General features: G+C 34.2%; 1 protein-coding gene and 1 non-coding gene across 2 annotated transcripts in view; both read left to right on the top strand.

Annotated features, from left to right (window-relative positions):
* The window catches only part of PRKCA (protein kinase C alpha), a 466,501-nt gene extending 453,947 nt beyond the window's left edge, over positions 1-12,554 (top strand). Inside the window, exon 17 of the mRNA XM_031965668.1 lies at positions 8,194-12,554. Coding sequence (XP_031821528.1) covers positions 8,194-8,358 — 165 coding nt within the window. The 3' untranslated portion in view covers positions 8,359-12,554. The remainder of the gene's footprint in view (positions 1-8,193) is intronic.
* On the top strand, positions 4,984-5,087 carry LOC111720558. Its single transcript, XR_002770198.1, has one exon. It is a non-coding gene; the product is annotated as a U6 spliceosomal RNA (small nuclear RNA).
* Positions 12,555-13,812: the final 1,258 nt, after the last annotated feature.

Raw genomic sequence — 13,812 nt, 5'->3', positions numbered from 1 at the left:
ATACTTTTTCCTTCATAAACATTTTCTCATCTTTTCAAATCCATTATTTCTTAGCCTTAAGTAAAAATATCAGGATTACTAACTTTACTATTTATTAACAGCATAAAAAACAATAAAGCAAAGACATAATAATCTATACCATATCACCTTTGAGAAAGTTCACAAAGTTAAAGTTAAAGTACTTTAACTGCTGACTTCTCAATTCTGGAAATATAGTCCCACTACTCACATCTCTCAAGATACCAATTAAATTTTTTCTCAAAAATTCATATTTCTTCACAAGATAAGAATTAGGGTTAGTTCTTTAAGTCCTTTTTCCAGTCAACATAGTTAAATCTCTACAGAATGACAAACTCAGGCAACTTCTGACAGGAAACAAGGGGGATTAAAGGGAATAAGCATTTATTAAGTATCTACCATGTGCCAGGCACTGTGCTAAACACTTCGCAAATATCTTACTTGATTTTCACAACAACCCTGCTAGGTAGATGTCATTATCTGCATCTTAACAGGTAGGAAATTAGGGATAAACAGAGGTTAAGTGACTTGACCAGATTATACAGCAGATGTTTAAGATAGGATTTGAAGTCAAGTCTTCCTGATTTCAGGCCCATTTCTCAAATGACCTTGCCACCTTGCCATCTCTAGAAAAGACCACAAAGCTGTCTCATTCTTAGAAAATGTCAGTTAAGCCTTTCATAATCCAAGAATCCATTGCCTTTTTTTTTTTCATTGCCTTTTAAAGATACATTAACCATAGTTATATTTTCTAAAGGAGAGAATATTGAAGTTACATGTTTATGCACTTTTTAAAATAAAGCCATTTTTAAAAATGTAGACTAGAAACTATTTCAACAGCTTCATTTTACAGATGCTGAATCTGAAATCCAAAGAGTAGAAATGACTAATTCAGTGACAGAATTCTTCTTATCATCCCTAATTCAGCCAGTAGATTCCAATAAATTAAAATCTGATTTGAGTAAAGATATCAACTGAAATGCCTCAATACTTAAAATTTCACAAATAATACCAGTATCTAAAATTCATTGAGAAAATTCCTAAATGCCTAGACCCTGAAAAGTACAAATAAAGTTATTCCAGGAATCAAAATTTTCCTTACTGCAAATATGCTTTGTTCTCTATGGCTATGTTTTTTGTTTGTTTGTTTGTTTGTTTATTTGTTTTTTGCTGAGGCAATTGGGGTAAAGTGACTTGCCCAGGATCACACAGCTAGGAAGTGTTAAGTGTCTGAGGTCAGATTTGAACTCAGGTCCTCCTGACTTCAGGGCTGATTCTCTATCCACTGTGCCACCTAGCTGTTGGCTAGATTGTTTGGCTAGATTGTTTTTTTTTTTTTTTAAATTATTTCTTGTCAATAGACTGTTCATTTTCAGAAATTGGAGATATAAGCATTCATTTATTCTTTTGTGAAATATCATTCTAAAAAAATATTATCTTGGAAATAGACTATTTTATACTTTTTGTCATTTAAATTCTTATGTTAGGTTATTACTGTAGTAAGCTAGTTAAAATTCTTTTTAAAATAGACTATAATCTGAGAAGGATATTTATCCTTTCATTTGATCCACAAAGAAAAAAAATGGAGTGTGGTATTTTATATTTAAATTGTGTTAAATCATTTGCCAAGGTGAGGAATAATTTCATAATTGTAAAAGAAAAATTATTTATGATTACTATCCATGTTTACTACTTATAGTAGTGAAAGGGTCTCCTAGAAGCATTCAGAAGTATTTTTAAGTTAATATAAAAAAATTACTTCAAAAAATATCCTGTAATTGAGAGACTTCTAAGTTGCTGCAAGCCAATTTGCTTCTATGAACAACCTTTCTTGCAAAATATGCAAAAATTATTTTTCAGGTGGAATCATAAAGAACACATTTAAAAAAAAAAAAAACTTTGGTTCTTATGCCATTGTGAAAGTATGGTGAAAAAATTGTTTTCCTTTTTTTCTCAGTTGGATTTTCCATTCCATTTGAAACACTTAAAAGTATTTCACAATGTACTTCATAGTGAAAATGTGTTTCTTTTTGGCTTTCTTATACTTTGAAGAAGTTGAAATTGTCTTAGTTAAGAATGTGCTCTTTTAAATATTTAGACATATAGTTGGGAAGTAACTAATTTTGAGGAAGAGAATTTTTAGCAGGCTTTTGACTGATAAAGTTGACCAAGAATGTTAGGTCTTCAGTTTGTAGAAAGTGGGAACTACTTGCAAAGAGATGATAATTGTGGCATGGAAGTAAATAGAATGACAAAAGAGAGAGACAAAGAAGGGAAGGAAGAAGGACAAGAAGGAAAGAGAAGAAGAAGGAAACAAGAGAAGGAGGAGGAGAGAGAGAGAGAGAAGTCTAGAAGACCTTTTGTTCTTTTGATTATAGACGATAATAGTGACATAGGCTGGTGATTCAGTGGTTAAGATGATAGACATGGAGTCCCCAGACCTGACTTTAAATTCTGCTTCTAGCTATGTCATCCTGGACAAACCAATTAATTTCTATTTACCTCAGTTTTCTCATCTAAAAAATGGAAATAATAATAGCACCTACTTCCTAGGATTGTAGGATTGTTGTGAAATCAAATGAAATATTTGTAAAGCATTTCGCAAAACTTAAAGCATTATATAAATGCTAGTGATGATAATGATGATGTTTGTGGTGATAATAGTGGTGGTGGTAGTGGCAATAGTGGTATAAATTCTGAAGATTGGAAAGGATTTATAGAGACAACACTGACTGGATGTCCTGAAAATCTAATATGTCAAATTGAGCCTGGATTCAATTTAGAGGTCATCTATGCTTGTATAACAATGATAATGATAAAAATTTATATTTACACACAGTTTTGCAATTCACAAAGCACTTTTCCTCATAACTCTGAGGCATCTAGTACAATTATTATAATCTCCAATTTCAGAAAATAGTAATGATAGCTCATTTATATAGAACATTTTAAAAAGTATTTTCTTTTCAATGGCATTGTGAAATAATTACTACAAGTATTCCATCCCCATTTTTTATAGGTGAGGAAATTTAGGCTTAAAGAGATTAAGCAACTTGTCCACAGTCTCATACTTTGTAACTATTGGAGCTAATCCTGGTATAATGCCATGGTACATTATCACATTCAAGTGGTTTTCCAATCTACTGAAGCCATTCCTTACAAATTTTTATATTTGTCTACAGTATTGGGGAAATGATTTTTTTTAAATAATCAATATAAAGATGTAGCATTTATGTTGCACTAGAAAGCTGTCCAGGAAGACTTGGGTTCAAATCCTACCTCTGATATATACTGATTATATGACAACTGAGCAAGTTACTTATCTAGGTAGCTCTTTCAGATTACAAGTTGCCAGGTACCAATTTACACTAATAAAGGGACTGTCCTCACCTATGAGTTCCCTATGTTAGTAAAATCAGAGCTTCAGTTTCTAATCCTATTTTTGCTATACTAGAATTCCCAAGTATTGAGTCATATAAATGCCCATGAATTGCCAAGTCCAATTCATTGCAAGATTCTTTCTCATCATGCAACTGCACAAGTCCATCCATCTAGGCAAAAGGGCCTACTATTCCCCAAACCTATTAAAGTACAAAGAAGTAAGAAGTTTAAAGTATAAAGAAAGAACTTGTGATTTTATTTCATATTACCAGGTTTAACTAATCAGTAAGTATTTATTAAGCTTCTATTGTGTGCTGAGTACTATGCCAAGCACTGAAAAAACAAAGATTAAAAACCATCCTTACCCTCAAGAGGCTCACACTCTTTTTTCGTAGGTGAGAAGTCTAATTCTTTGCCCACAAATGTACATGTGGCTTTCAGACCTATATAAATTGAGCTTTCCGAAGATGAAGCCTTAACCCCTGTATTCACAGGAAAATTTATGAATAAACTTTTCTGCAGAATAGAGAATTTCCATTTACTGGAATAGTTCATCAATGTTTCATGCTGGCAAAGCAATGGAAGAAAACTGTTATGATGTTATTATTGTTGCTTTTATTTTAAAACATTTCCATTTCCAAGTATGTGTCCCATAGGCAGAATTTTTAATAACAGATGACTTTCATTTAGTGTTTTTTAAGTTTGTGGGGCAGTTTATACACATTGTTCCACTTGAACCACTTAACAACCCTATTAGGCATTATAAGTATTATTACTCCAGTTTTATAGATGAGGAAATGGAGGTTGTGAGGCATTGACCATAGTCTCACAGTTAGTAAATGTCCAAACAGAATTAGGACCCAGCACTTCTTGACTTAAAATCCATTACAGCATCCATGGGGAGATTTTTGTAAGTGGTGATTATACCAGTCCAGTTCAGTTCTTAATCTCTACAGTTGATAGATAACCCTTCTCCAAATATTCTACTGTATCCATTCTTGTTCCCCAGAAATTCTGTACCAAAATGCACTGGCTTCATTGGGCTTCAAAGTCTTCGGTGAGCACATTTTCAGAGCCATGGATGAACAAATCAGCAAACTAACTTCTCCCTTTTTAACACTTGTTTTGTGTTTCTGCTTGTGTTGGTAATGAAACAACAGAGTGCTGTTGACACAATCTTCCCCGAGAATGCTGATCTTCCGAGATGGGAGTTAACAGAGGACAGAACTACCATTCAGTGCCCCAAAGGTTCTGCTTAGTAGTTCAGAAGTGTTGATATTCCATCCCAGAAAATCAAAGCCATATGTATGCTAGCTTGAACTAGGGGCCAGTCAGGTAAACTGAAGTGAATGAAGGTAGCTTCATGAGTGTCCTTGAGTTTTCCATAGTGAACTCTCCACAGAACTAGCATCAGTAGTGCAAATACCAATACATTCACCTAGTGTAATACTTCAAATGCTAGTTGGCAAAAAAAAAAAAAAAAAAAAAAAACAGACAGTCAAGCAGGCCAAAGCAAGTTCCTAATGTGAAGTAAATGAAAATGTGCATTTAAAAGTAGATCATCCTTTTGTAAATACTGCCAGAGTGCTTGCTTGGACAACACATCTACTAAAATTGGAATGATACAGAGATTAGCATGTGCCCTGTGCAAGGGTGACACACAAATTCTTGAAGCATGAATACTGCCACAGACAAATATATCAAGCTATGTCAAATAACACGAAAGACTGTTCTCTGCCTTTTATAGTTCCTGTTTATAGTCAATTTGAAATAAATTTTTCCTCTTTATTTTCTCAATGTCCTTTCTGTTTTTTCCCCCCTGTGATTAGTTTTCTTTATTTCAAACTGCTCTTATTCATCCTGTATTCCCATTCAATTTTCAGGGAAGATATGTCTCCAAATATCAAATGTTATTTGTAATTTAGTATAATTTAGTAATAAACACCCAAGTAAAGATGGAAACATGTATTGCCTCTTTCCAATGACTTGTGAAATATAGAATATATCAGGTCCATCCCACAGAATGAAAGGAAAGCTATTGTCTGCAGGCCACAGACACTATCAATCTCCCCAACAAGACTTTGGGTCTAATTAAATAGGTACTAGAGGTGAAATCCTGCTGAAATACACTGAATTTAGTTCAATTTAATTCAAAAAAATTTATTCAGTTTGTTATCCAGTTTATGTCATATCCAAAATGACCCCATTTTGGTTTGTCAGACTAGACATTACTAATTCTTGTTTGGTCTCTTTCATTAACAGTTTTATCAAACAGATTGGAACCTTCACAGAACCTTTCCCAGACTAAGGAATTGCTAACACAAGGGAAATACATTCTTTTATTATCATTATTGTTATTATTATTGGTCTAGGCCTTAGATTTCATCTTCTAAGAAGACTCTCAGTATAGAATCTCCCTCTGTTTATACAGATTGGCAATTCTTCTGTAATTTAGAATTTTAGAATTGTTGCTTGGGGTCTCAAGAGGCTATGTGACTTGCCTGTGAGTCAATAGAAAGCATGTGTCAAAGGAAAGAGTTCCAACTCACATTAATCCATCTATAAGGCCAACATTCTATGTACAATGTAAACATCAGAAAATATTCCATTCATAAGATAAATATTTCATTCACACAGGGAGCAACATTGTGACTCACTGACACCCATCCCTTGACTACAGAGAGAAACTTGGTGAAAAGTAAACAAAAAATACAATAAAATAAAATGTAGAAGGTCAAGATAGCTTTGATTAACTCAGAGTAGGCTTACACCCTATGACCCAGTTTGTTTTAGATCTCTGTTCCATTTTTCTATTCAAAGCAAGTTGGCAGACAACATTTGCATCATGCATGACAACAGAAATAGTGCTTACACATTTGTGGATGAGGAGATGTGTATAGGCAGTTAGAATATGTATATAATCTAGGAAATATTTGCTTGGGCTTTCATTTGCTACCTCGATTTAAAGGAGTGCCAGCTGTTTCTTTTCATGTGTGTGCTAATGGACTGCCTGAGCTCTGACATAGCTGCCTCAGACGCTTGAGCTAGCTACCTTCCATGGACAGCTAATAAGGTTGCACGTGAAATAATTCTTGTAATAAGATTTCTGTGTATATCCTGAAGAATAGAGGTAAGAAATCCAGGGTCCACAATGGTTTTATTCATAACTCTTCAATATCTGTATCTTTCCTTATCCTCTCAGCTCAGATCTATATTAGTCCTATGGAGGGTACTTAGACCACAAATGATGGTTGTAGTCTACCTTGGACTAGAAGGATAGAAGAAAGAGGGAGAAAAGTAGAGAAATTTGATCATATTACTAATGAAAATAACAAAAATCATGATTATATAGACACAGGAAAAGTCTTTTACAAAATCAAAAAAAAATTATGAAGTACAACAACAACAAAATATTAGGATTACTTCTGCATGTAGAGGGATTTGCCTTGACAAGGACACATAATGTTTAATAAATGTGTTAAACTGACCAAAAAAAAAAAAAAGTGGGAGAGACCATTGAAACATTTTTTAAATACATAGAAGACAACAAAAGGAAATATTTATAAGGAAGCATACAAACTTGAATGTAGCTTTCTGCCCTATTTATTATAATACGTGCCTTTATAAGTAAGGAATGACCTTAAAAGTCACCCAGGTTCAGAATTAAGCTTTGATTCAATGTTGTTAAATCTTTCTAACTAAACCCCAGGCTATTCAAAAGTCAGTTTTTGCAGACTTACCTTTCAGAGTGTTTGCTTTTTAAATTTTGTTTGGGTAGTTAAGTTACAACATGGCTATCTTGTGAGCAGAAAATGTTTTGTAAATGCAATATCCAAGAAGAAAATATGATGCTATGAAATTTTGTCATGGATTAAAAATCTAGAAACCTGGGAGTAGGAGGTGATTCCAGACAATTGGGATAGAACTTCCTTCTCTTTGGGAACAAACATTGAAAAATATTTTCCCAAAATATCCTCTGGGGGATGCAACTGCTGCCCACCACAGTATTCATTTGACTTTACCATCTTTGAGTCTGAATTGGAAGTCTCTTCATCGAGGTGGTCTTTAGCCCAAACAGCAAAATAAATGAACCAGTGATAGAAAGGATAGTGATTTAAACAAATCAGTGAAGCATGTCTATTTTTTTAAACAAAACTCAGCAAGAACAGTAAATAACTCTTGAACAATCCTGTCAATATTTCTGGTTAATTGTTAAACTAAAAGTTTCACCTAGGCCAAATCAGAAATGCAAATTCCTAAAAATCAACCAGTTGACCAAATAGTCTGCACAAAGTAAGACAGATACTCAATTAATAGTACTTAGAGCGGCTCATCTCAACATAGGACAGTTGTTTTCTCTTCCAACCTACAACAGTACTCTCAAAGAAGCAATAACTAATCTTCACTACCCTTGGAGGTAGTGTAATAGAGCCTGTGTGAGGCACTGGTAATATCTAAAAGGGTTACTTTATTATTATTGCTTATTTCCCACAGCGCATCTCTCCTTGATGTTTCTATTATGTTATCCTTGGAAGCTTCTAAAGATGAAATATTTTATGTAATAAAAATGAATTTGTGTGTGTGTGTGTGGGTGTGTGTGTGTGTGTGTGTTATTTCCTTTTGACTGTGTAGGACTTTAAACACCAGCAATCCTGCTTTTCCTCCCAAATCCTTCCTATTTAATGAGTCCTGGCTTTCAAAGGCCATATTCTCTAATCTCAAATGCTCCCCCTCAAAGAGATTTCTTATGTTTATATTCTCCATTGACTTCTCTTTTTCTCTCTTTTTTCACAGTGTGGCAAAGGAGCAGAAAACTTTGACAAATTCTTTACCCGAGGACAGCCAGTGTTAACACCACCTGATCAACTGGTCATTGCTAACATAGACCAAGCCGATTTTGAAGGGTTCTCTTATGTCAACCCACAGTTTGTGCACCCCATCTTGCAGAGTGCGGTATGAAATTGACCGACAGGAACAAAAAAACCCAATTCCCTGGTCCCACCCACAGTGTTCCTTAATTCCTAACATTTTAAGGTCTCACTCTTGTTGCTTATTCCAGTTGGAGACCTGAAAATTGTAGGGTTAGAAGTCTAAATGTGATCAACCATTCAGGATCTCACTTTCAACCAAGAAACATTGTCTTAGTGAAAGTTGATATAGTACTGAGTTTAGCGTTTTAGGAGCTGGTTGTCTGTCACTCTTACAAAGAAAACAATTTCTTAACCCATTTTGGTACGTTTTGATATATTTTCTTTAACTTTCACCTGTCAATTTTCATCAGTAGAATTCCTCACTATAGAGTTCAGGTTAGAATCCTATCATTATCTGATAGGCTGAGGAATTGAACAGTCTTTGGAATGGAAGCATGGAAAGCACCTAAAGTAAGCACTGTGTTAGGGAAGGGGGTGTCTCAGTGAACCAGGTATTACCATAGTCTTTACTAGTTAATTTTTAAAAATTGCTAGAAAAGACCAAGGAAGAACTGGAGCATGCAGATGATGACACAGTTGCAAGCTAAACATTCCCAAACATAGGCTGTTCATAACCTAATCACAGCCTATCAGTTCTCAGTTTTTAAAAGACCAAAAAGAAAGAAAAGAAAAATCAGACAAATATGTCATGAATCCATCATATCATGTCTGGCTGGTTTGATAACTAGTTTTAAATTGCATTTCTATTAAGAGGCCAAATATTTTAAGGACAATGCTAAGGTAGCATATAAAATCATTTCAAATCAAAAGTAACAATTCCATATTTATGTTCATGTTAATCTCTGAGAGATTATTCTGAGATCCAGGGTGCCATTGTTAATTATGCCACTATTCAAGAGCATTGTTAGCCAATCTCACAAAACACAATATTTTGCTACTGACTTTATTAACTTAGGAAGAAACTGAGCTGTAACCCTTTTTCCCCTTTTGTACTTATTTATTTGATAGGTTGCAGTGTTGTTTATGAAAGTACTATGTACAATAACTTAATCAAGTATTGAACTAGAGAGTCCATCCCTAAAGTTGGGAAACTTTATCCTTTTGAGTTTACTTAGAGAGAAAACAAAAAAGACTTCATTTCCATTTCCATTTCCCATTAAATGACTTACCTGGAGATGTAGAATCAGTTAGCCTGGATTAAAATCAGTTCCCCCAAACATTTAATTTCTAGAAGGAATTTACTATGTTTTGCATCTGCATCATGCAATAAAATTTGCATGTTTATAATAAATCTTAATCTATACTGTTTATATAATCTTATGCAGTATAAAGAGAGTATTATAATAATTTTATAAGGCACACTTTGTGTTATATTTGTGAAGGTTCTCATTTCCAAGCAACTTCCCCCTTGTTTAGATTCTAGTTTCATGTTCTACTGCCATGATTCTTTTTTCCCTTGAAGCATCTCCTATTGACTGTCACTGGTATCAAGTATATTCACTTTTTAACATAGATCAACTATCCAAAATGAATGACTATTTTTCATGATTTAGTTTGGCTTGTGTTATATCTGTCTGCTCCTACTTATAAAATGCATACACATACATAAAGCAACAGAAGATTTTATTTTTGAGATGACATACTTATCTTCTTAATGCAATCTTCTCCTTGTTGGCTCATGCACAGTATTTCCTATTAAAGTTAATGAAAAGTGATCATTTCCAATACCATAATTTATGCCGACTCAGACTTTCTTTCAGCACCTTGGGCCTTGTTTGTATGAGTGATTTGTAGGGAAAAGAAAGACAGAAAGGTTTCCTTCTCAAGAGGCAGGGAATACCAGAAGCATGTTGTCTGTGCTGCTATTTGTGAAACAAGCTGCTGTGTATTTTCTCAGCATGTAACATGCTGTCATGAGAAGAATATTTGCCATATGAGATTTAATATTGTATCAATCCTAACAGCAAAAGGGTCCCCCAATTGTGCCAAAAATACTCCATTCCAGAATGCAGGTTTCATCATGGCTGCTGGTAGAAGAGCATGAATGTTGTAGTGTATCATCCAAAGACAAGGTAGTCAAAGGACTTTTTAAATGTCTGATGACTCAAAAATATGAGCTAGAACTATTCATTGGCTCTTGTAGAGATTGTTAGATTTTCCTCTGTTTTTAAAAGCATGTCTCCCAGCCAAACCTCTTTATGCTTACACTACACACACACACACACACACACACACACACACACACACCCCATACACAATTTTTAAAGAAGAAATATTTAGGCTAACATTTGGCCTGTTAAGCGCTCTCTATGATGTTCCTATATGCTTGGACTCTACAGTGCCTGGCAGGGGTAAAAAGAAAATCAGGAAGAGAGAAAAGCAGAACCCCAGAAAGTGTGGTTCTATGGCAATCAGCCGCAGTTTCAGGCATTTGTCACACCAAGGCTTCAGAATTCGAAAGGGACTATAGAGGATTCATACTAGGGTTCTGAGAGTCTATGTACTTACGGCTCTTCACAGAGTTGACTTAATTTATTCTTGTTTGAAGTGTTAGATTTCAGGGTCTATATCTAGAGTAAAAACTGATTAAAGAGCAAAAATCAAAGAAGTAGCTAAGGATGAGACAAGTTCTTAGAACCATTAATTGTTCTCAAGTCATATCATACAGACAGTTCCTGATTAAATACCATTCTTTTCAGAAAACAGGCCTAGAACCATGTTTGGAAGGGGGTCTTTTGATTCCCATACAGATTTTCACATAGATTTTCTTAGGAAATAATCCTTGTAAAGTTTAGATCCAAAAAGATTGCAAGCTAAGGGTGAATCCCTTTGCTCAGAATAAGGGGATTTTAGGCATAGCAAATTTGTTGAAAATAGTTTTTAAAGACAATGGTATAGAAGTCAATTGGAACAAGGTTGTTGGGTGGGGTTGACATTAAAGAACTTATGCTGTATTGAAATCTTATATGCTGAGGACAGATGTTAGAACCTGTCCTGGAATGGCTCTTTGAGAGAGTAACTCATAAAAATAAAGAATTCTATAGGCAGTTGTTAAGAGATCTCTGACCTACAGTATTATATGAATACCAATATAAAATTACATGAAAGAATTATTAAAAATAATCTAGAATCAGAACGTTTCAATTAAGCTAAAACTCATGAAAGTAAATAGAATTCTTTGGAAGATGAATTTAATTCGGGAAATATTAAGTCCTTACTATGTGCCAGACATGCAAGACAAAAATAAGATGGCTTCTGCTCTCAAAGAGTTCACAGTCAAAACTCCCTTGAAAGAAATGATTACCCCATACCAATGACTGGTGCAATAGTAACTTGTAGAGCCTAGAAACTTATGATTGGGAGCATTACATCCACTTGATGGGCTCTGACTCATTTTTCTCTCAGGAAGCAAATGCCTTAGGAAAATTTAAAAGCTATTTGAGTTAGATTTTTTTCTCCCAGACAATATCGAATAGTTGTAGACCTTAAGAGTTTTAATTCTGATTTCCTGGGATTTTTTCTCCTGACTTCTTTCTTCACAGAAGTTAATAAGTGTTTGGACTGAGAAAAATTACACAACTGAGTCCTAGATATTAGTGCCAGGTTAAAGTCAAATAAGAAAATGAGAATGGATGCAAAAAATAATAAAAGTGATTTAAGTAACCCATTAATAATGATATGCTTTTTTCTTAGTGCATGCAAAAAAAAAATAAAAGTGGTATAAGTAAATCATTAAAAATGAAATACTTTTTTCTTAGTGCCTTTATTCTGCAATCTCTGTAAAATAATGCAAAATCTAACAAAACCTTTTTGATTGGACTTACTATTTAAATTAGTCATTTAGAATAACATCACATCAGTTTTCAGTCATCAGTCTTCAAGGAAACTATTCAAAGAGTAGGAGAGACAGTGATCAAATTTAATTAGACTGAAAGAGTATTTATTGAGTTCCAGCCATATACTTCTTACTGGCAGCAAAAAGGGATTCTGGAACCATCTCAGTAGAAGAAGAGTCCTCCACATAAAAAGTGATGGGACAAAAACAGGATAGGACAGAATGAAAATGAGATATACATACTCTTGCATACTCTGGAAGTTCAAAGACCAGAGACATTAGTGGAGATATGATGGTCATTGCTGAAGAGGAAAAATTTGAACTGGATTCTAAAGTATTAGAATATTTATTATATGGCATTTTAAGGAAGAAACTCCAGTTGTTTTAAATAAACATTAGTTGGCCTTTATCAGTGCAAATGTGAAATTCTAATAGTGCCCCCAAAAAGTACTTTGAAAGATTTTTTCTCCTTAAGAAGGGAAAATTTCTCACATGCTATAAATCATGTCTCCATTATTCCTCTCCCCCAACTTTCTAATTTTAAACCATAAATATTTCTCTCTGTGAACTAGGATAACAGTTTCAATACATATAGACCAGACATCAGTGGAATCCTTCCCATTTTTGTCCCTCTTGGCTGTGGCTTCCTACAGAGAGCCCTAGGAGTTAAACTTCGATGGGAAAAACCTAAATTCACCTAACTAGTCATACAAATCTCATTTTAATCAGCCTTAGAAATCAACACACGCGCGCATGCGCGCGCGCACACATACACACACACACACACACACACACACACACACACATTGGGACAAAATGGGACATTTTGTGCTTTTTTTCTTTCTTGTTACCAAAATAAAAGGTGTAATTATATGTTTTTTTCTTTATACTCTCAGGAAGGCAAATAATTTCTCTCATCTGGCAGTGTTTAATCTTATATGTGTTCTGTGAACAAGTCACTCATATATTGGATAATTTTCTCATTGCTGAGATCACGATGATATCTAAAATGCCAGTTTCCTTAGCTAAGGCACCTCAAAGTCACAGAAATGGAAGTGAAGTCCTGGGCTTTTAAAAGAGATAAAGTGACTTCTGAGCACAGTACATCAGAAGTATGGAAGTCATCTGGTAATAGTGATAAGGACAGAAAGAGGAAAAGAATTAAAGGAAAATTTGACAGGATTTGGTTATTAGTGGCTGTACACTAATTTGCCAATGAATTACCAGAAACAGTTAAAGACCATATATATAAACTGATGCATTTGTTCAGAACTGGTCATAACCAATGTTAGACTTCTCTTTGCCTTTCTGGAGACTTTGGGGGAGAAAAAGAAAACTTGGTCCTGTGACATAACGCTCAGAAGGAGAAAACTAATGAGATCATATGTGGATGAAGATAATCTTAAACAAATTATTGAGTATGGTTTGTGAAATTCCATAATGCCAGAAACTTTGGGGAGAGGGGAGGAATTGAAACTTTGAAATGAACTCTGACATCAGTATATCTAGTCTGTGTGATTTTATATCTGTTAACAACTGTTTTCAGTAAAACTCAATACTCAAACGGCCTTACAATAACCCTGCACTAAAATGCAAAATGTTCAGAAGAAATTTTTTAGCCTTCAAGAAAAAAAAATTTATTAAATT

The sequence above is a fragment of the Sarcophilus harrisii genome, chromosome 4 (assembly GCF_902635505.1).
Source record: "Sarcophilus harrisii chromosome 4, mSarHar1.11, whole genome shotgun sequence".
NCBI classification, from domain to species: Eukaryota; Metazoa; Chordata; class Mammalia; order Dasyuromorphia; family Dasyuridae; genus Sarcophilus; species Sarcophilus harrisii.
This window is presented reverse-complemented; position numbering and strand designations above follow the sequence as displayed.